This window comes from Centroberyx affinis, unplaced genomic scaffold, assembly GCF_046629955.1.
Source record: "Centroberyx affinis isolate AG114_WGS23_722 - 3 ecotype Tasmania unplaced genomic scaffold, CSIRO-AGI_Caff_v1 ptg004486l_1, whole genome shotgun sequence".
NCBI classification, from domain to species: domain Eukaryota; kingdom Metazoa; phylum Chordata; class Actinopteri; order Beryciformes; family Berycidae; genus Centroberyx; species Centroberyx affinis.
This window is the reverse complement of record NW_027282141.1, coordinates 106,994-127,844: the sequence shown is the minus strand read 5'-3', so window position 1 is coordinate 127,844 and position 20,851 is coordinate 106,994. Positions and strand designations below refer to the sequence as shown.

Below are 20,851 nucleotides of genomic sequence, written 5' to 3'. Positions count from 1 at the left end.
ATCCTCAATGAAAAAAAAAAAGTATTTTCCAGGCCGGTTGTCCCACTGCCGCTGAGTTTGTCAAGCTACCATATGTTCACATGTTGCTTTTAGTTTGGTTGCATCTGACTACAGGAACGGTTGTGTGCTTAGCGGGAAAAGTACCGAATGAATATTTCATGGAATAAATATGGTAAGTGGTTTGTAATGGTCCCTAAAGGGTCCTCAGAATCACCCATAATGTCCTTTCCATCACTCCCATGTTTCCTCTCAGTTTGCGCTCCGGGGTAAGAGCACAAACCACTTTTACCAAGAGACAGTAGAGACCCTGCAACACCACATTTAAACTTGTTCTTTCACCTGAAAGCATGCAAGATTATTACGGTGAGATCATATTTTTAGAAACAATAAAAATGACAAAAGTTTGGGCAAAGTCTCATGCAGTATTTACCACTGACTCCATTATATATGACACAGCTCATGTCATTCCACTAAGAAACTGGTAGATAAGAGCGAGAGCTTTAAAGACCCCATGAAATGACATCTTTACTTCCTTGATTTGATTTGACATATCACAGTGAGGGTTCATTCTAAAGTCTAAGCCAATGGAATATGAGTCAGGGAGAGAAAGACAATTTTATTTGATGGGAGGAATGCAGAGGGGCGGGACGGTTCAAAAATCTGAAGGTTTTATTGGTTAGAAATTTATATTTACGCCTGCTAGTACAGCATGAGGTCACCATGAAAGATACTCTGTTTTCCAGGAAATAAAAGTAATGGGAGTTTATTTCCTGGCCCATGGTCCTCGCACAGTGATTGACAACCAATATAATACGTTTAAAACACTGACACTGGTCATTAATCAGTGTTATGACATTAATAAAGGTAACATTATAATATCACAGGCTGTAGATGCCCTGTGTGCAGCAGTATACTCTCCTCAGATCAGAACCAGTTCATCCAACACTTCAGACCCCAGATTCATATTTACATTCCTTTAATGTATCAAAACGGTGACAAGAAAATACACTGGATAGCATTTAACATGATTAGTAAAGGCATTTTCTGTATTTTCATGAGATAAACATGAGAAAAGTTTATGGCAGTGTAGATAAGAGGAGGCAGGGGAGAAACAGATTACTGCTGTCACACTGTGGAAGCAGGAAGGTTCCTGCACAGTGAGCAGTGGCTTTCTGTTTATTTACATAACTTTATGTAAATGGGCTTGAGATGGATTGGGTTGACAATCCTCTGTGGCTTTTCTGCTCTCCTGGAGGGAGGGAGGGAGAGAGAGAGAGAGAGAGAGAGAGAGAGAGAGAGAGAGAGAGAGAGAGAGAGAGAGAGAGAGAGCAGCAAGCACTGTATTCACTATCTTTCAATCTATGTTTTAAGCCAGGATCTGGCCTAAACTGTACTGAAAATCTTACAAAGCATTCATATGTTGTTGTTAAAGCAATATCAGTTAGAAGAAGAAGAATCTAGACTGGAAATAGCCTACTGTACTGTATGTAGGAATACCAGCAAGGCCCAAAGAGTTACACGCATTACTTCTGCTGTGCTGAGCAAAATTTGCAAGTAAATTATCTCTTCAATTGCAAAGAATCATCGTAACTCTGGACAGCCTCCAGTGACAGAGAGCCTTTTGGATGTGGTGCCCAATTAGTCAGCTTTTCAAATTGAATTATCAGCCCACCACATGCCAAACGCTGACAATCAAAATGTCAGTGTGACTAAAATATCTCTCCTCCAAAAGGTATGATGAAATCTGCTGAGTGAAGGGATGAAGCCTTCAAAACATTTTCGTCATTACTATGCGCCATTTCGTGGTTTAAAACCATATTCCATAAGTAGTGCTGGTTTCCATCTCTCGCAAGGGTGGATATAAAATCCCACCCTCTGGATAATTCCACTCTTCTCAAACAAAGCTTTAAGTTCTTCTTTAAGTACAGGATGGCGACATTTGATTTACGAGTCTGTTGCTCCATAGTTGCCAGTTCTAGCTGAGCCAGAGCAGGGAGGCTTTAATTAAAGGGATTATAAGCCTGTTGTAATTCAAATCCAAAGTCCAAAATCCAAGTTGAAGAAATCTACTCCTCCCAGTAAAAGCTTTCTACTCCTCCTAAGATGTTGATGGGAGCTTTGTTGACTGTATTGCTATTGCATCAGTAGTATTAGTGGGACAGGTAACTTTAATGAGGAGGGTTGCCAAAAAACAATCTGTCACGAAGAGAAAGTCAGAAGGTGTGCGTGTCTGTCGAGGTATTATTCTGAAAATCATGAAGTATATAACCAGACAAATACCTATTTAATATCCAGAGTATTTTTGTGTCACATCATCTCCTCAGTGTGTCTGTCATACAGATATGTGCCATTCACATATTACAGTATTGATTTTTGATGAATAAGAATCTAATATGATCAACAATTTTTTAGAACAGTTAAATGATCCCGATAGCTGTTGAGTGATGTATTGTAATCCAAAATTGATTGATGCATGTAGTAGATAAAAAAAGGAAGAAAGGTAAAAACAAAATGTCCAAAAATGTTCCATTAATCCATTAATTCTTAAAATTGTCCTTAGGACATACAAAAGACTCTAGATAATATTCAGCATATCATTATGAGTCAGATGATGTATCATGTATGATTTACAAAATGTGCATCTTGAAAGTGAAAACATTAAATACCTGCCATAAAGCAGTGGGTTCCTCCAAAATGTTAGCTGAGATTGTTTTGGGTCAAATTAAACCCAGAAAGAACATAATGATTTGGGTGTGAATAAACAGAAAAAGGGGCAAAGCAACTGTGGAAGAGTCTCATTCAAGAGCTCCAGCAATCTTTATGTGCATTCCACAGAGATGGAAGTAAGATTAAATGAAAAATAATAAGATTGTCTTTCAATCAATACCTAATACAAACATATTGAATGTGTATAAGAGACCCCAAAGGGCAGTTTAAGTCAGTTTAGTGGTAAGAAATTGAGGCATGTGGGGCCAGATGTGACTGCTGCTATTGATCGTCATTGCTTCAGGTTATTCTAGAGTCATGGTTAGGTAAGTAGTTATGTATACATTTTACATGGTATATGGTTACGGTAAATAATATGGTTGGGTGTACATTTTCATTGTTAAGTAAGCTTTATTCTTATACCCAGCATATTGCCATATCAACATACACAGTATACAGCATCTGTAATTGCTTGTGGTAACAGATTTAAAAGAGACTCCTACTGAATTTTACTGCTCAAATGTGTTTTCCCCGTGCCTTAGGACAGTTTTGTATTACAATACAATTTGTATTAGAGCAAAGGGTTTATCGTGCCCTTGAATCTGCAACGTCACACAAATCTCTACTGAGAATAAATTGAAAACAGTGGGAAAATCTGATAATAAGAGTAGTTTGGGGTATTTTCAGGGGACATGGGCATATACTCTGTTTCACATCATTACTATACTATAAAATGAAGCTCATGTGGGTGTGTAAAAGCTCAAACATGAATTTTATGAGTCAACGACGTTAGCCTCCCTCCTAGATTGTGCATCTTGAAGACATCATAGAGTCTTGATTCTGTGGTTTCCAGCTTTGGGAGAGCGTTGTTCATGTTTGCAAATATTGATTTGACTTGGGCAGAGGAATGGAGGCCAGTATGAAAAAAAACTGACTAGTCAGTGTCTGTCTGAAATGTCCTCTCAACAGCTCCCCAAGGCTATTTGGTCCAGACCATTGTTTCCATCTCACTCCACATGTAACTCAAGACTTTTTAAGAGTGTTTTGTTTTTTTTTCCATGCTCCACTGGCCTATGGTAGTTCTACACTGACTCTTTGTGTATGCCATCTGACTTGTCCGTCTGGTTTTAGAGGCTTTGCATGTTTGTTTTTTTCCCCATTTTGAATGCATGCGAGTTTCACTGTCATCTATCCATGTCATTCCCATGGAGCAGGTTGGGCCGGCCTTTAAAAACAGCAGAGTCCTCTAGCCACAAAGCTGTGACTCTGATGCCAACAAATACTCACTGGCTCATTTGGGCTGCACACACCACTCCTGTTTGTTGGGCGGAGTAACTAAGCTGCAAAACCAAGGTGTTTTTGACTGCGGCCTGACATCAGATGTTCCAGGGAAGAGCTAGGCAAGAGCGTTTGGAGTGAGGCTGAGTGAACAGCAGGCTCTCCATCACCATGGGGCGAGGTTGCATCTGGAAATAAGCACGGTATCCCATGGCTTTATTTACCCTGGGGAGGAAACTAGACCACGTTGCTTCATGTGCGCTATGTTGGAACCACTCTCCCCAGCAGTGCAGACGATATTAAGCTATTTTAAAATCACACGCTGCCCTCCCTATTGATACCGGTGTAAAAATAGACAGCCGAGCCCCAGTATAAAGTGCTTTAAACGTAGAACAGACAGTAGCGTGCTATTTTTAGATGCGCCACAATCACAAAAATTGCTTCCTGACATTTTTAGTAACTCCCGTTGAAGCTGCAAATGCCATTTGACTGTCCTTCGAAAAATCATGCAGCATTTATGTGCCCTGGAGAACTCTGGGAGAAGGAAAATTGAGTTTGAGACGTAGCTTCACTTTTAGTCACTCCATATAATTGCAAGCAAATGGAGTGTGGCATTAGATATTGGTAGGCAAATCTGTGCTGTGTGAGTCTGACCCTTCATTACCCTTCCTCTTGTCAGTATTGTAACAAATGATGAATGAAAACTCTGATCCCTTATTGAGAGAACAAAAAAACACAATCACATCCAGTTATGTTATAAAGCATTAGCACTAATGAAGCCATCTAACAATGCAGCTCACTAAATCAAACCAAACCCACTTAACACAGATGACTCTTAATTAGATGGTTAACAAAAGTAGTATCTTAAAATATGTCTGAATTAGTCTCTTAATTGTTTTGCTTGGCACATGAACTGAAACAGAGTATTGCTTAAGTTGTAACTGTATATGCTAAAGCCATTGCTTATCTTACATGCAGGGTTATGAATGCATTTTAATTATCCGAGGGAGACATTGCGGGAAGTTGGATAGGTGGAATATTTCCTGGGGGTTTTCCACTGAAAGCTTCCTCTAATGTCAGAGAGTTTGGCTGCTCTGTCTGAGCGCTGTTATTCTGAGAGGCCGCTCCCTCCAGGTGAAATTCCAGCTCAGCAATGGAGCGCCTGGTGATGTAGCGCCCCGGGCCAGATTGGCCAAGGCATCGGTCTGAAGGAGACAGCTCCGAGCCAAGAATGAAGGAAGAAGCTGTCACTGCCTGAACTTGCGATGGAATTCACGGAGAACTGGTTTCGATCTGAGGCCACGTCCCTTAAAACAAATCATCACCTCACACACGGCTCTCCTGTGTTTTTGTTTATGGCAAAACGAAAGTAAGAGTCAGTCATTTCAGTCATTTGATCTTGGAATTATAAGGTGTCAAAAGTTAAATTGAGGTAAAAGTTGAGTTAAAAAACAGTTGAAGGTCCGGATTCATGGAATATTTGTGCAAGTTTTAATGAATCATTCAGGGGAAGTGACTAGACAAACTTCATCTGTGTCAGTGGCTATAGGGCCAAAATGGTTGTCTAGTCTCTTTCCCTGAATGACTCATTAAAGCCTGTAAAAATATTCCATGAGTGCAGACCATGAGTTTTGTTCTTTTTTATTTTCAGTTTTTTGGTCAACGCACCACAGCACAGGTGGCTCAGTTATCTAAATTGAGTTCTCCACATATTCATGATCTTTGAATGTTAGTTCATGCTTGTGTTGTGCTATTTCCTAAAAAAGAACCTTTTGGGGTTAAATATTTTAAAAGATAGAAGTACATAACAGTTTTGTCAAATCTTTACGATTTATTTTAAGATTACTGAATACTGACAAATATTGATCAAGTGTTAGGGTTAGGGTGTTGCCCTGTTGTATTTCCATTCTGAGAACAGGATATAATGAAATCGTACTCTAGTCTGTGGTTCTTAACTCCATACATTATTATAGATAGATAGAAATTCTGACAACTTCATACTTACTTTCATAATTTTATACATTCTTATTGTAAGGCTGTGGAACGCTCAGTAGGTAATATTATGTCAATTCTGACAACTTCATGTTTATTGTAAAGTTGAGGAGCGATAATATTATCACCATAAACTAACAGCGTTGTGATTGTGGAAGTTGTTCAACAGTCGCTGACACTGTCCACTCCTATACACAACTGTCCTAATCAAATTAATCCACACAGTAAAACTTATTTCTCATTTATTTTCTTTATCAACAGTATGTTTGTTTTCTCACATACTTGCAGAATGGAAAGAACCTTAAAACCTCAAAACCACTGCCACAGCAAACCGACAGTGTCTCAGGTTCTGCACGGTTCACTGCACTTGTGGTCCCACAGGGGGTTTCAGCCCAAGCAGTCTCTCCTTGTCTTGTCTGTCTCTACCTGCAGCTGTCAAACACATGCTTGTCTCCATGCCACCATGGTAACCTCAAACACAAATTCAAATCTGACCTGCACATGGCGAACATCTGCGGCGCTCTGTCTCCGGCTGATTATTCTGCTCAATGCTAATTTAGTCTGCAAAGCCACTCGAGGTCTTCCAGCCATATAGAGCTGCGTATGCATTTTGACAGTAAGGTTTTTACAGTCAAATGGATGTTTAATCCTCATCTCATCTGTCATAAGATCTCAGCATCCACCCGAAAATCTTCAGCCCTGCTCTTACGCCATAGCAGTTGCCATGGAAACAGTTCTGGGAGGGTATGGGCAGTAGCACAGTACAGAGGGACTTTCTGCTTTTCTTGTGGACTTGCTGACAGACTAAATTGGAAATGAGATTTTGTGGTAAATGAGATTCTGTGGCAACCCTAAAAACATGATGGTTAACTGATGATGCTATAAAGAGGCCACCAGGTGTTTGATAATCAGGCCAACTGCCCTCTGAGAAAGTTCTCTTTTGGTCATTGCAATGATAACTTTAATTTTCATATTTATTTTGGGACCCCCATGAACAAGTCCCACATCAAAAATCATAGTCTGACACCTCTGGGAGAAGCACTGTTGCCTGGCTTTGTTTATACATTGAATCATTGGACTGAGAGCAATTTCTAACTTTAAAATTAAGTGACAGAACTTTTTCCTACAAGAACTGTGACAAAATGACAAAACATGTATGTTACAGGTATTTTGAGACTGAAAAAGGTTCCTTGAAGTACATATTTTACACATTCAAGTAGAATAGACTTGTAGTTTGCGTTATGATGGGTTATAAAAGTTGAGGGAAAAAACATCTTCCATATAGGTCAGACTCGATAAGTTCTGTATTGGTGCTTTAATGCTCAATGCCATATTTTTTTTTTTTCACTTGAGGCTACTTGCACCTCTGTCTGATGAATGGAGAGATTATTCAGGCTGTCAGAAGTTACCCCCATCCTTGCCTCATTTTGTCTATTTTTGCCCAAACTATATGTTCTTGCTTGCTATGAGCTCTAGAAATATGTGGAAAAATATGGAACAGATCCAGGACCTTAATACTTGGAAAGCAGTTAAAAGAAGACCGTGTACTGACATGTCAGTGAGGGAAATCTATATGAAGACAATCTCTCTGATATTTGGTTTTACATTTTTAAAATAACCTCAATGGAGAGATTTGATCCCAAAATGCAATATCCATTTTCTTAGTATTGACAAAACTATTCATGTTCATTGCTCAGGGTTTTACATATACATTGTCATTTATTCTATATTATATATAGGGTTACATCTTCTAAATTGTTACTGTTTAATATGCTTAGGTCTTCAGACTTAAGAAAGATACATTTATTTCAAAAATTTATATAGTGAGCTTTACTTTTGATTTCAACAATCATTTTGTAAGAGTGGGTGTCAAATATTTAAAATTGATATCTCATGTTAGAACGTAATACTTCATTTATACATCACCAGGCACATATTAATATTCATAATCAGCATTTAGAGGTTATTTTGCCCATTTAAAATGGAAGGTTTGAACATTTTGGACAGATCAAAATGAAGTAAAATCAGTCTGCAACTTCACTGCCTACTGAATGCTCAATATCAGCACTGTTACTGCTCACACATAGTGGTGTACAAGCTCAAGCACACTTTTGAACATTTCTTTTTTTTTTTCTAGAAATGCTACTCAACAAAAGGCAACGGGTACATTCAGTCTTCTCTGTGATGAAGGGAAGTCTGTGTGACAGATGCACTCTAGGACACTCAATGTTGTTGTGAAACTCCAAGATATTGCAAATGTTTTGGTACCAGATTTACGCATATTAATTAACTAGATGCAGGTTAAATCACAATCCAGTTACAGTATGATATGATGCCCAGATTTTCTTTGATCAAGAGCCATAAGAGCATAACTGTCAGCATAACTGCTCCCTGATGGGCTACCTACCTACATTACATAATAAAAGTTAAAATGTAAGAACGTTTATTTATTAGTAGTAGATGTTAATGTAGTGGTAGTTCTAGAAAAGGTACACTGAAATGGTTAAAGTAAACATTTTTTTGGGGGGGGGAATGTGTTTTGGACATTTGTTTGCTTTTAAGATTTTTCCGTCTTCATCACAAAGTTGCTATTTTGCCCATGACTCATCAAGAGGTTTTCCATTTTTTAGATTGGTGAACACTGTGAAATAACAGGTAGTACAGGCATTTTTAACTCAAAAGTGTCACAGTTAGTTTAATATGACTGTAGGCCTACAGCATTGTTTGTATTCCCACTTATTCCTCCACCTTTTCCCATTTCCAAATGTCTCCCAGCAGAAGGGCAGGGCTTCTCTTCCGCAGTCCACCCTTTTCCAAATCCTATAAATAACAGCTATTTCAGAGGGCAGAACAATACTCTGCAGCCTTTTCCATTCATACATTCCTGGCACCGGTCCGACCCATCTCCGCCCACTGTCTTTTACAACCTGACTCATGTCCCGGCAAGTCGACAGTATGTAAACAGTAGTACACACACATTGACGCAGGCACACACACTTTCTTGATCAAACATACAGATCACAGACACACAACCGGACAGACATGTACACATACATACTCACACACACACATCTCTTCATCATGTTTTCAGTCATGTTATTCTTGTTAACTAACTCATTCATTCAATCTTTCACAGCAAAAGAGATTATCTGAATCTGATAAAGTATAAGATTATTGGGAAGATTCTGACTTCATTATAATAATGAAAGCATTATATAGATGTTTTTCTATTGATTAATGGCAGATGTAGTCCATACACAGTTGGCAAACACTGACCTTCAATTACTTGTTTTAAATAAGCCATTGATATACAGAGAATACACAATCTGCCAATTTTGAGACTGAAGAGCCGGGGTAGATATACTGCAGGCAGGTGAGCTGATGAGAGGCAGGTGAGCAGACTGGGAGAGGTGATGAGCCGATTGCAGACAGGTGTACAGGATGAGCAGAGCCGGGAGCCAGGAGAACGAGGAAGGGAGACCACGCCCACGCCAATACACACAAACAAAACATAGACAGAGAGAGAGACAGACAGACAGACAGACAGGGGAGCACTGGGAACACAGGAAAGGGGAAACACTAGGGAATCTTCTGGGGGTATGGCCACGGCCGTAACAGTACACCCCCCCCCCCCCCCCAACGGGCACCTCCAGGCAACCCACCAGGCTTGTCTGGGTGCTCACGGGGGAAGTCCTGGACTAGGGACGTGTCCAGGATGTTCCGGCGGGGAATCCAACTACGCTCCTCAGGTCCATAGCCTTCCCAGTCCACCAAGTACTGGTAGCCCCAACCCCGGTGGCGCACGTCCAGCAACCGCCGGACGGTGTAGGCCGGGTGATCATTGATAATGCGGGAGGTGGGGGGGCCGCAGCTGGAGGAGACAGTGGGCTAGTGGAGACATGTTTGAGCTGAGAGACATGAAATGTGAGGTGAATCTTCATGTGAGGAGGGAGCTTGAGCCTGACGACAGTGGGATTGATGACAGATTCAATCTCATAAGGACCAACATAATGGGGTGTGAGTTTCTTGGAATCAGTTCTTAAAGGGAGATCTTTAGAGGAAAGCCAAACTGTCTGACCTGGTTGGTAATTGGGGGCTGGTGTCCGATGGCGGTCAGCCAGCAATGCATCGGTTGCGGTCAGCGTTGCAAGGCGGCACGAGCATCCTTCCAGATCTTACGGCAACGGCGAAGGTGGGCTTGGACGGAGGGGACTGAGATCTCCTCCTCCAGAGCTGGGAACAGAGGGGGTTGGAAACCCATGGCACATTTGAATGGTGACAGACCTGTGGCAGCGCGTGACAGGGAGTTGTGTGCATACTCAATCCATGACAGGTGAGAGCTCCAGGAGGAGGGGTTCCTGAAGGCGACGCAGTGGAGTGCCACTCCCAGGTCCTGGTTGGCTCGCTCTGTCTGACCGTTCGTCTGTGGGTAATAACCAGAGGATAAGCTCACCGTTGCTCCGAGGGCTTGGCAGAACGCTTTCCAGACTTGGGATATAAACTGAGGACCACGGTTGGATACGATGTTAGTGGGGATTCCATGGAGGCGAAAAATGTGGTACACCAGGATGTCGGCAGTTTCCAAGGGGAGCTTAGGGAGAGCCACAAAGTGTACGGCTTTTGAAAATCTGTCCACAATGGTGAGTATGGTGGTGTTACCTTGAGTCCAGTCCTGTAACAAAATTGAGAGCTATGTGAGACCATGGGTGACCAGGGACCGGCAAGGGGCGGAGTAGGCCAGCGGGTGGTTGGTGGGAGGCATACACCGTACAGGCGGCGACAAAGGTACGGGTGTCAGCAACCATGGTGGGCCACCAGAAACGCTGCTTCAGGAGGGACAGGGCAGGAAAACTGAGAGGTATGCGCCCACTGGAGGACCTGGGAGTGGACAGAATCAGGAACAAAGAGATGATTAATGGGGCCATTACCTGGATCTAGCTGGGTCTGTTGGGCATCCCTGACTAGGGAGTCAATCTCCCATGTCACCGCAGCCACCACACTGGATATAGGGAGGATGGTGTCTGGGTCAGAGGGCATCCCCTCGGAGGCGAACTGGCAGGAGAGAGCATCTGGCTTGAGGTTCCGGGAGCCTGGACAGTAGGTGAGAGTGAAGGAGAAACGACCAAAGAACAATGCCCAACAATGAGCTTGGCGAGAGTTTAGGCGTTTGGCTGTCTGGATGTAAGCCAGATTCTTGTGGTCTATCCATACAATGAACAGGTGTTCGGCCCCCTCCAGCCAGTGCCTCCACTCCTCCAGGGCGAGCTTGATGGCCAGCAGTTCCCGGTTACCGACATCATAATTCTTCTCGGCCGGGGACAACCGGCGGGAGAAGAAGGCGCAAGGATGAAGTTTCTGGTCGGTGACTGAGCGCTGGGAGAGCCCCGCCCCCACACCGGAGTTGGAGGCATCCACCTACACAATAAACGTTGTGAGGGGTCAAGATGGATAAGCACAGGGGCAGATCCATAAAGCGTCTCTTCAGTTCTGAGAAGGCCGTGTCTGCCTCAGGGGTCCATGAGAAGGGGGTAGCAGTTGAGGTGAGTCGGGTCAGGGGTGCGGCCACTCGACTGTAGTCCCTGATGAAGCAGCGGTAGAAGTTGGCAAAGCCAAGGAACTGCTGGATCTGCTTAACTGACGTGGGTTTGGGCCACTTTGCCACCGCCTGGACTTTTTCAGGGTCTGTCCTCACCTGCCCACTCTCAATGATGTACCCCAGGAAGGAAATCGAACTGACATGGAACTCACATTTTTCTGCTTTCACAAAGAATTTGTTTTCCAGGAGCCTCTGAAGTACTTGCCGTACATCCATCACATGTTCCTCCTGGTTGCGGGAGAAAACCAGGATGTCATCTAGGTAGACAAAGACAGATCGGTTGAGAAAGTTTCGCAGCACATCATTTACAAGGGCCTGGAAGACGGCGGGGGCATTGATTAGGCCGAAGGGCACGACCAGGTGCTCGAAATGGCAGAGGGGCATGTTGAAAGCCGTCTTCCATTCATCTTCCTCCCGGATTCTGACCAGATGGTAAGCGTTCCTCAAATCCAGTTTGGAGAAGATGGTGACTTCCTGGATGGGTTCGAAGGCGGAGTTGATGCAAAGGATACTTATTCTTGGCGTTGAGACTTCTGTAGTTTTTGGACACGAAGAAGAAGCCTGCTCCTACCAGGAAGAAGATGGCCGGATGATCACTAGGGAACACTAGGGAATCTTCTGGGGGTACGGCCACGGCCGTAACAGCATTAGACTGGGTTAATCATTCATCTTTGTTTTGCTATGAAACACTCTGTTTGCAGACTCTGCGTCTTCAACACATTCAAAACAGATTTGAATTAACTGACGGTAAATTGCCCTGTCTGTACGTACAGCTACAGTCATTAGCCATAGGCAGGAACAAATTACTTATTTCTTTTCCCCTCAATTATGCTATTAACAATGTAGATGGAGGGAGAGAGAGAGAGAGAGAGAGAGAGAGAGAGAGAGAGAGAGAGAGATGAATAAATACAATTTATAACCTTTGTTGACTGCTGTCCAAAGGTTAGAGAATTATTATTCAGGAATGGAATTCAGTGAAGCATTGGAGTTACTGCTACAGAATAATAACCACTATGTCCAGTAAATGCACTACACACACACACACACACACACACACACACACACACACACACACACAGGCTGCAACTGCAACTGTATAGGTTATTACTGCTTTGAACCATTTATCTTTGCTTGGTTTCAAACAATCCTTTTGAAACTAACATTTGTGTATCACACTCTATCTTAGATTTACATTTCTCATAACATCGTCCTTTTTAGGTTTAAATATTTACATAGTTTTTCAGTTTTGGCACATAGATGCTTGCTGTCTTGGGATGTTAAAAGTGTAACAGAGCTTGTAGACAAACCAAACCGTTTGTAACAGTTTCTCTGATTCAAGCGTCTCTTAGTGTCAGCATGAGAATCTACATCTTTCTTTTCCAAGCAGGCTGAATCTATGAAGTGAACATGCATAAAAGTAGGAAGTATTTTCGTGTGGAGGCGCTGGCTGTGAGAGAGTGGGTGTCTACATTTAATGATCATTTTGCTTTGGGCACCTGCCAATACGCAGTTTGAAAATAAGGAGGGAGCCCTGAATCATAGCCTACTGTTAAATCATGCAGTGATAATTTATAGTTTTCACTTTGGTTTGATTTAATCTTTTGAACGCTGATATCTTCCATTCTGAGGAAGTGATACAGAGATGGTTTCACGCTTTCTGCGTTTACGCTACAAGCTTTAGTCTTATTAACTCTGTGTGTGCTATTTTACAAATGAACCTTGTTGTATTCCCCCCAGTATCTCTGTTAACAAGTCAAACATGAGAGAAAACCAAGAAACAGTTCAAGTTCAGGCAATAATAGTCTAGGCCCTATACAAATAAATCCAAAAATAAACCAAAAAAAAAAAAAAAAGATGTTTACACCAGTTTTAAATGTTGTCTCTGGTTCAAAGCATGGCATAGTTCATCAATTACCAGCTCATCTCCTTGACCTTTACTTGGCCTACTGCTGCTGGCTGCATCCAACCCAAAGTGCAAACCGCTGTGAACCCAAACCCAGCGCATAATGTGGAAGGAACTACAAGAAATGAGGTAAAACAAGGGAGGAAAACCTAACTCATATGAAAATTGTTTGTTTAAGCATGTTTGTTTGTCATCCTGGTTAGTTCAACCCCATCATCATCACATTATGTGGTTACATTACATTATAGCCTCTCCATTAGCTCATCTTAGGCCACTGGCAGCCCTTACAAAACATCACCATGGTAATCCCATGATACATTTTAGAGGAATACTGTAAAAATATCACAGTCCCTATAGGAATATTACCAAAGGAAATAAAAATAAAAAATACCATAAAGTGCAATGAAGTCACTATAAAATCCCCATTGTGTACCACAGAGGCACAATAACCCCCAATAGGAATATCACAGGGACATTATAGTGACAACAAAGGAGATTAAAAAATACCACAAAGCACAATAAAGTCGCTTTAAACTCACTATTCAGTACCACACACGCATACAATAAGCCCCCCATAGGACTACTGTAGTGATTTTCCAGTAAGTGGAAGTCAAAGGCAAGTTGAGCAGACTTGTGATGCATGCTGCACAGCGCCACTAGGGCTGTGCATGTGCGTACAGAGGAGGATCTGAGTCAGAAGTAGTAGAGAGAGGTGGGAGCGCAGACAGCCGCCAGTGTGCGTCTACCAAGGACCATGACAGTTCAGAGCGGCAGTCGCTCCGTGGCAAGGAGCCTCTCGTCGGACTAACCCAGACCTTTTTACCTGCGGCAAAACCCCCAAAAATCTACGGAGGGAAGGGCCGGGCGGTGAAAACATGCGATTTGACAGAAAACTGCGCGCCCGCGGTTCACTTGTGCCTTTGCAAACATCGTCAGGGAGTTCACATGTCCCTGCGCGTCGACGAGGAGGCAATGTTTAGGTGCTGCCGCAGACGACGAACAGCCCCGTGGAGTTTGGACGTGTGTTTTACGGCCATAGTTTGTCAGATGTAAGAGGACGGAAAGAGGAGGGGAAAAAAAGAGACAGTGCGACAGGGGCGCCGAATGTAGTCTTCAGGGAAAAAGGAAAACACTGTACCTAGCAGTGTCTTCTATGTTTATCTCCGGGCCAGCCGGTCATCCTCTGTCTTTGGTTTCTCGCACTGCTGTAGTAAAGTAGAAAGGATGCAGGTGAAAAAACACCGGGACTCGGACAGGAGTGGCGGGGACATTCTTCAGCGAGACGGCCTCCGTAAAAACTCATCATGCTTCTCAAATATCAAGATATTCTTGATATCGGAATGCGCCCTTATGTTGGCACAAGGCACTGTCGGAGCATACCTGGTGAGTGCAACAACTAGAGCCGCATGTAGGACAACTGCCCCGAGACATCTGTGTTTACACCGTGCAACCTTGTACTACCCGGGTCTGGGCTTTGAATGTTTTTGGGTTTTCTGCTACCGTAAACTAAAGCTCTGCACGCCACTAAACCAAGTAGCCTACCATGAAACGTGCAGTAGAGCTGTGACTTAACGAGATAAGTAACCGTCTTAGGTGAGCTTGCCTTGCCTTTGCCTCCACCGATGGTGTTTCTCTCTCTGCCAGGTAAAATATAGCCTGCAGGAGAGGTTTCATGCTGTCGGGTATTTCATTGTATCGTGCATTATTGTGGGAAGAGAGAGTAGCCTGTGTACCATTTGTGTCTAATGTATTTTTAATGCCGCACAACTCCAACTCAGCCAATTTGTAATCAACCAGTGATCTAAGTGCGACCTGCACGCTCTGGTTGCAATAGTAGGTTGGATTAATAATAATTGGCCTATTAGGTTTTGGAAGGTAGCAATTGGCTGTTTTTCCTCGTAAGGTTCCTCAAGGTCAAGGACTCACTTCAACATTTCATTACATCTTTTTCAATTTTGCTATTACTCATGGCAATTACTGACAATGAAACAGATTTAGAGTTATAAACACGACTTCCCTTTTTACTGACCCTTAATACAATTATGTTTTTATACTAGCAGGTGCCCAAATACAGTCATACAGTCATCACAATTATGCAATTGCAGTAAAAATATCAAAACGCTGAAAAATGCATACTTTGAAAGCAAGCAGAGACCTAAATGCATTTTATGGGACAATCCACCAGGATAAGTTCCCCAAAGTACTCCAAAATATTCTCCAAAGCTGCCCAAAGGAGCTTCCCAGAATCCCGCCAGCCAGGGAGAAACCCAAAGTACCTTTTAATTTGTACATTCACTGTGTTTATTCTCCAAGAACCACATTTAGCATTTCCTCAGCTCTGTTGCAAGCAAATAGACTAAACTGAAATGCCTTGGCCATATTTGGAGTGGAACATCTTATCTGCTCTGTAGTGGACCTACTACAGAGAGAGCATCTACAGTCCTGCAGTGCACAGCAGCGATGGGGCATAGTGGTTTCATTTAATCAGAAATGAGGCAGGGGCGTCCTGGTGGATCGGTGGTCTAAGACGCAAAACATGCAACCACAACGTCCTGGGTTCAGATCCGGCCTGGGACCTTTGTCGCATGTCACCCCCTCCTCTCTCAACCCCAGTCTTTCCTGTCTCTCTTCGCTACAGACTATCTAATAAAACCAAAAATGCCAAAGAAAATAATCTAAAAGAAAAATTGAAATGAGTCAGAATGTTTTCCTAATGAAAATTATTTGCTCTTAAGAATCTTATCATTTAGGCTACCTCTCAGTCATGAAGTCATAGGGTGTGACTGTAGCTCTGTTTCTCACAGTTCATTATTTTGGACACCTGGTTCAGACGTGTCAATTTGAAAAATAAACCCAGAGCCCCAGGTGAGGTTTGCAAATAATGGCCCTGCATCTGGGAGGAGTGATTTACTTAGACAAACACATGCGGCTCTTTGGCCTGCTTTATGTCCATCAACACAACAGTGCTAACTTAGTTACATGGAGCTTTATTCGCGTGGACAGGACATTAGGCACCTGGTTCAGTGACAAGCTGCCGACCTAGTGGTGACCTACATGAGCTATTGTTGTATCTGTGATTGGATGATGGGACTTAGAGTGTGTGCTGGCAGTAAAGGGCCCAAACCCAAGTATCATGGGGCCCATGCTTTCTGCGAGCTGCTTACAGTACAAGGCACTTATCTGAGCAGCACTCTTGGTCTCCTTATTTAGAAGTGTCTGTGAACGCATACCTGCTTATACAGATACCACAGATCTACAGTTTTTGAGTATGAGATTGTTGTGTCCTGCTTTATTTTCTGATATTCTTTTTTTTCGTTTTTTGTTTCTGCCAGGTGTCAGAAATTCACTTCTCTCTTGTTGCTCTTTCTCAAACATGTAAGTGGCAGGGGTGAGCTAATTTCCTCTTGCATTTTCCATTGCAAATTCACTTGTGAAATAAATAGCTTCATGAACTACAGTATTCTTTACAGCAGTTGTTGAATTTGTCTCATAAACGGAGATTTTACCTAGTAATAATGAAAAATATAAGATGAGAATGCTTTTTTTTAATCTTTTATCTTTTTTGTCTTACTTTGGTCACCCCTGTCACTCAAAGTAAATTTGTGGTCAGTTTTTTGGTCCAAGTTTTGCAGTTGTGTGACTCACTATCAGGACTATTGTATGGATGTAATGGACTATTGTCCATTTTAAAGAGTAGTGATCCAAGTATTACACAATGTGCAGTCATTCATGCTGCCTATTATTAACCTATTAAAAAGCAACCACAGGATTAAGTATAGTTGGCACCTGTACGCATTTTGTGTAGCAGTTCTGCATTTTGACATCAAAGTACACTGGTATGAGTTGTTATAATTTGCCCAAAGAGGCCAATTTATAGCCAAGGCATGAAGCTGGGATGATTGACAATCATTGTCCCAGCCAACTAGCGTTCTTCACTTTAATATGATCTCTCCCCCCTCTGTCCCTCCTCATATTCAAACCCTCTCTCTCTTTCTGTCTCTAGTGGTGCATGACTTCCAACTTTCTGCAGTCAGTTCCGACTCTGACTGTAATTGTGCGAGTCACTGGAACTTTGAGACCACTGTGTCTGCTGCACCCAAAACAAGCCTACACCTTGGGAACTCTTTAGTGAGAAAATAGCCTAAAGCTAATCACGCAAATTAAGAAATCTGAACAATGCTGTAAGAGCAATAATAATTTTGCACTAATTTACCTTAAATGCTTGATTTGATCTTTTCACCCCATTTCCTCCATACAATTCTAACCCATGCTCAGCTCAATATCATCTTAAAATGTACAAAAAATGTAGAAAATCACAACACTGTGGAGGTAATTATAGTATACACTGTGAGCACTAGACTACACACGCAGTGCCCGCTCCCTTAAGAAAGGGAAGATAAAGGGAGACATCCCGCCTTCATGTTAAAGCAGCTGAACGATTGGTCGAGTGGTATGGCCATCTTGACCAGTTACCTGTCAATCATCAATTATTTGCATAACATTAGCGCATGTTATGAAGCTATTGTTATTCTGAAAAGATGATGTTACATTGAGGCTGCACAATGTCAATGAAAACACAGCAGGACAAGTTTGAGTTGATATCTGGACTGAACTTGTCTGTAACCACTGACCAATGTGGAATGTACATTCTCCTTATATAATATATTTTGTTCTGTTATTGAACATCGTGGAATGCAGCCATTTAAAGTCGTCGTGGAAGTGCACAGACATGTTGAACCTGGGGACGGGGGCTTAGCTCACCCACAGTCTTTCCACTGCTGAGCCAAGAGCAGAAGCTGTCAGTCACACTGCTAGCTGAGACCTGCGATAATGGGATGGGATTGGATTGGATTGGATTGGATGATAGCTCCGATCCCTCTGCTGTACTTTGGTGCACCTTGCACCACTCAGTGTTAGTGTCTGCTTAGAGCTCAAGCTATAGCGTCAATGGGCTTGGCGTGGGTTCTAAGGACAGGAGGATACAACATTGTGATCGGATCTCAGTCAGAGTCAGCCAGGTGTAAAAGTAATCCGCGCAGTGTGTTCACATTTGGGAGAAAGTACGGCCCAGGGGGTAGAAACGTCATGACTCATTCTGAAGTTTGCCATCCACTCAGCTTCACGGAAGGAGTCCAGGCACAATCCGCTCCCACCAGTCATCGCTCCTTTCCCTGATCCATAGTGAAGGAGTCACTTTAGCGACAAAAACAACTTCTTGTTGTGTCTGCCTCCTATGTAAGAGTCGTAAAAGACGACCTTTTCCACCTCAGTCTAATGACCCTACACCGGCTTTGCATAGTGCGTGCGAAAAATTTGATTTGATCACAATGCGGATAGAACGAGAATGCATATAAATACCAGGTGTAAATGCAAAGGGCATGATCGGGTTGATCGTTATCTGGATAACATACGGATACACATCGCATTTTAATACCAGCTGGAAATGTGGCCTGAGGGTTACTTTTCTAGTTCACAACAGATGGTACTGTAGAATACAAAAACTAAAAACTTGCTGTGTTTCTCCGCAGCATCATTCTTCTGTTCATTTTCGACTGAGCAACTCCAGACTTTACGTCTTGATGACAATTTATATGGTATTTCTGGCTGAAAAGATGGAAGACAGTGAGGGTGTAAACTGTATGGTATATGCCCCAACCCACTGACCCACCCAGAGACACCATGGGCATACCCTTGTTTCAACAAGTCGTCCTCCAATTCAAAACAATTATGCGGCTTTAAATTGGCTCAATTCAGCATTTATTGTAACGGGGAAAATTTCCAACCACAGCACCACAAGTTGATCCATCCTATAATAAAGTCACTTTGAGAAGCGTTTCAGAAAAGGTTGTTTTTGTTGGCAGGAATCTTTTCTCAGGCCAGTAATCAAAATGTTTTTAACGCAGGGCATCACCAGGGAAATGGAAAATTATTATGCCCTTTCAAGGACAGTTTGGGACAGATCTGAAAATAGTCTGATAATTGTTCAAATGTGACATTGAGGTTCACATGGCGCAGATCGTTCCCAGATAACACATGAGCAACCACATCTTAACTGTAGATTCATTATGCCAGATTTATGAAGGTCTTCGTGTTGAAACATCATGAGATAAATGATGAAATACAAGTGTCTAAACAAAGCTGGATATATATACTCATTGTCTGTTTTTTAAGATTTTTAAGTCTATACTGCCACTTTTTTATTGATAATAAATATTGTCTTACAGATTTTGATTACTGCTTATCATGTCTGACAAACTGGATTACATCCAATTGTGCTTTACTCCACTTTACAGAATAAACTGGGCTCAGACAATCATTTGCTGTCTTTGCTTCAGTTGGAGCTTAATGTTACATCTGAGCTCTTGTGTATAAAAAGAAAGCAGGGAAAAGAGGGAGGCTTGTGGTAAGCTATTCTCACCAAAGCCATTGAAGTAAATGTTGCTGTATCCAGCTAATCAGAAACAGAGGCACGGCTCTTGAAGGGGAATGCCTCTTGGCAGGGAGATTTTACCTCAGCTTCAATATGGAACATCTGAACGGGCTGTTAGTCAGTATATTCCACAGGAAAGGCATAGTTTAAAAGGGCGTGACTGTCACTGATGAAAAAACTCACAATTCCCTAACTTGCATGTCTAAAAAAGAATCAAGTATAGAATTGAAATACTTATGATTATAGCATATTTTCTCTTTTAGTTAATAATTAGTAGTTAATATTAGATTATCACATCATAGGTTTTGTATTTGTTTTGCATGTTTGCTGTTTTCAGCATCCCATGATCCTTGTTTTGAATTTGTATGGTGTTGTTGTTGTTTGCAGGTGAGTGTCCTGACCACCCTGGAGCGGCGGTTCAACCTCCAAAGTGCTGACGTGGGGGTGATAGCCAGCAGCTTCGAGATTGGCAACCTGGCTCTGATCCTGTTTGTCAGCTACTTCGGGGCCAAAGCCCATCGGCCCCGGCTGATTGGCTGTGGGGGCATCGTCATGGCGCTTGGCGCCCTTCTCTCAGCTCTGCCCGAGTTTCTAACAAATCAGTATGAGATAGGGGAAACATGGAGGACTGACATTGGTCGGGATGCCTGCTCCAACAGCAGCAGGGCGCAGCAGGGTGAGAATGAAGTGTGTGCCAACAAGGCCAACACCAACATGATGTACCTGCTGCTGATTGGAGCCCAGGTCCTGCTGGGTATAGGAGCCACCCCAGTGCAGCCCTTGGGTGTGTCCTATATTGATGATCACGTGAAGAAGAAAGACTCTTCACTCTATATAGGTGAGCCATATATTAATGTGTCACATGAACAGTTAGTTAAAAATGCAGATTTCACATAATTCTGACAGGACAAAAACAGGAAATGAATGTAAAAGTCAACTGTCAAAG

General features: G+C 42.4%; 1 protein-coding gene across 3 annotated transcripts in view; it reads left to right on the top strand.

The window, feature by feature from the left end:
* Positions 1 to 14,221: 14,221 nt before the first annotated feature.
* Positions 14,222 to 20,851, top strand: part of slco3a1a (solute carrier organic anion transporter family member 3A1a) — a 31,148-nt gene continuing 24,518 nt past the window's right edge. For all 3 annotated transcript variants that reach the window (XM_071544201.1, XM_071544200.1, XM_071544199.1), the window contains exons 1-2: positions 14,222 to 14,858; positions 20,293 to 20,743. In XM_071544201.1, the coding sequence (XP_071400302.1) occupies positions 14,700 to 14,858; positions 20,293 to 20,743 (610 nt within the window). In that variant the 5' untranslated portion in view covers positions 14,222 to 14,699. The remainder of the gene's footprint in view (positions 14,859 to 20,292; positions 20,744 to 20,851) is intronic.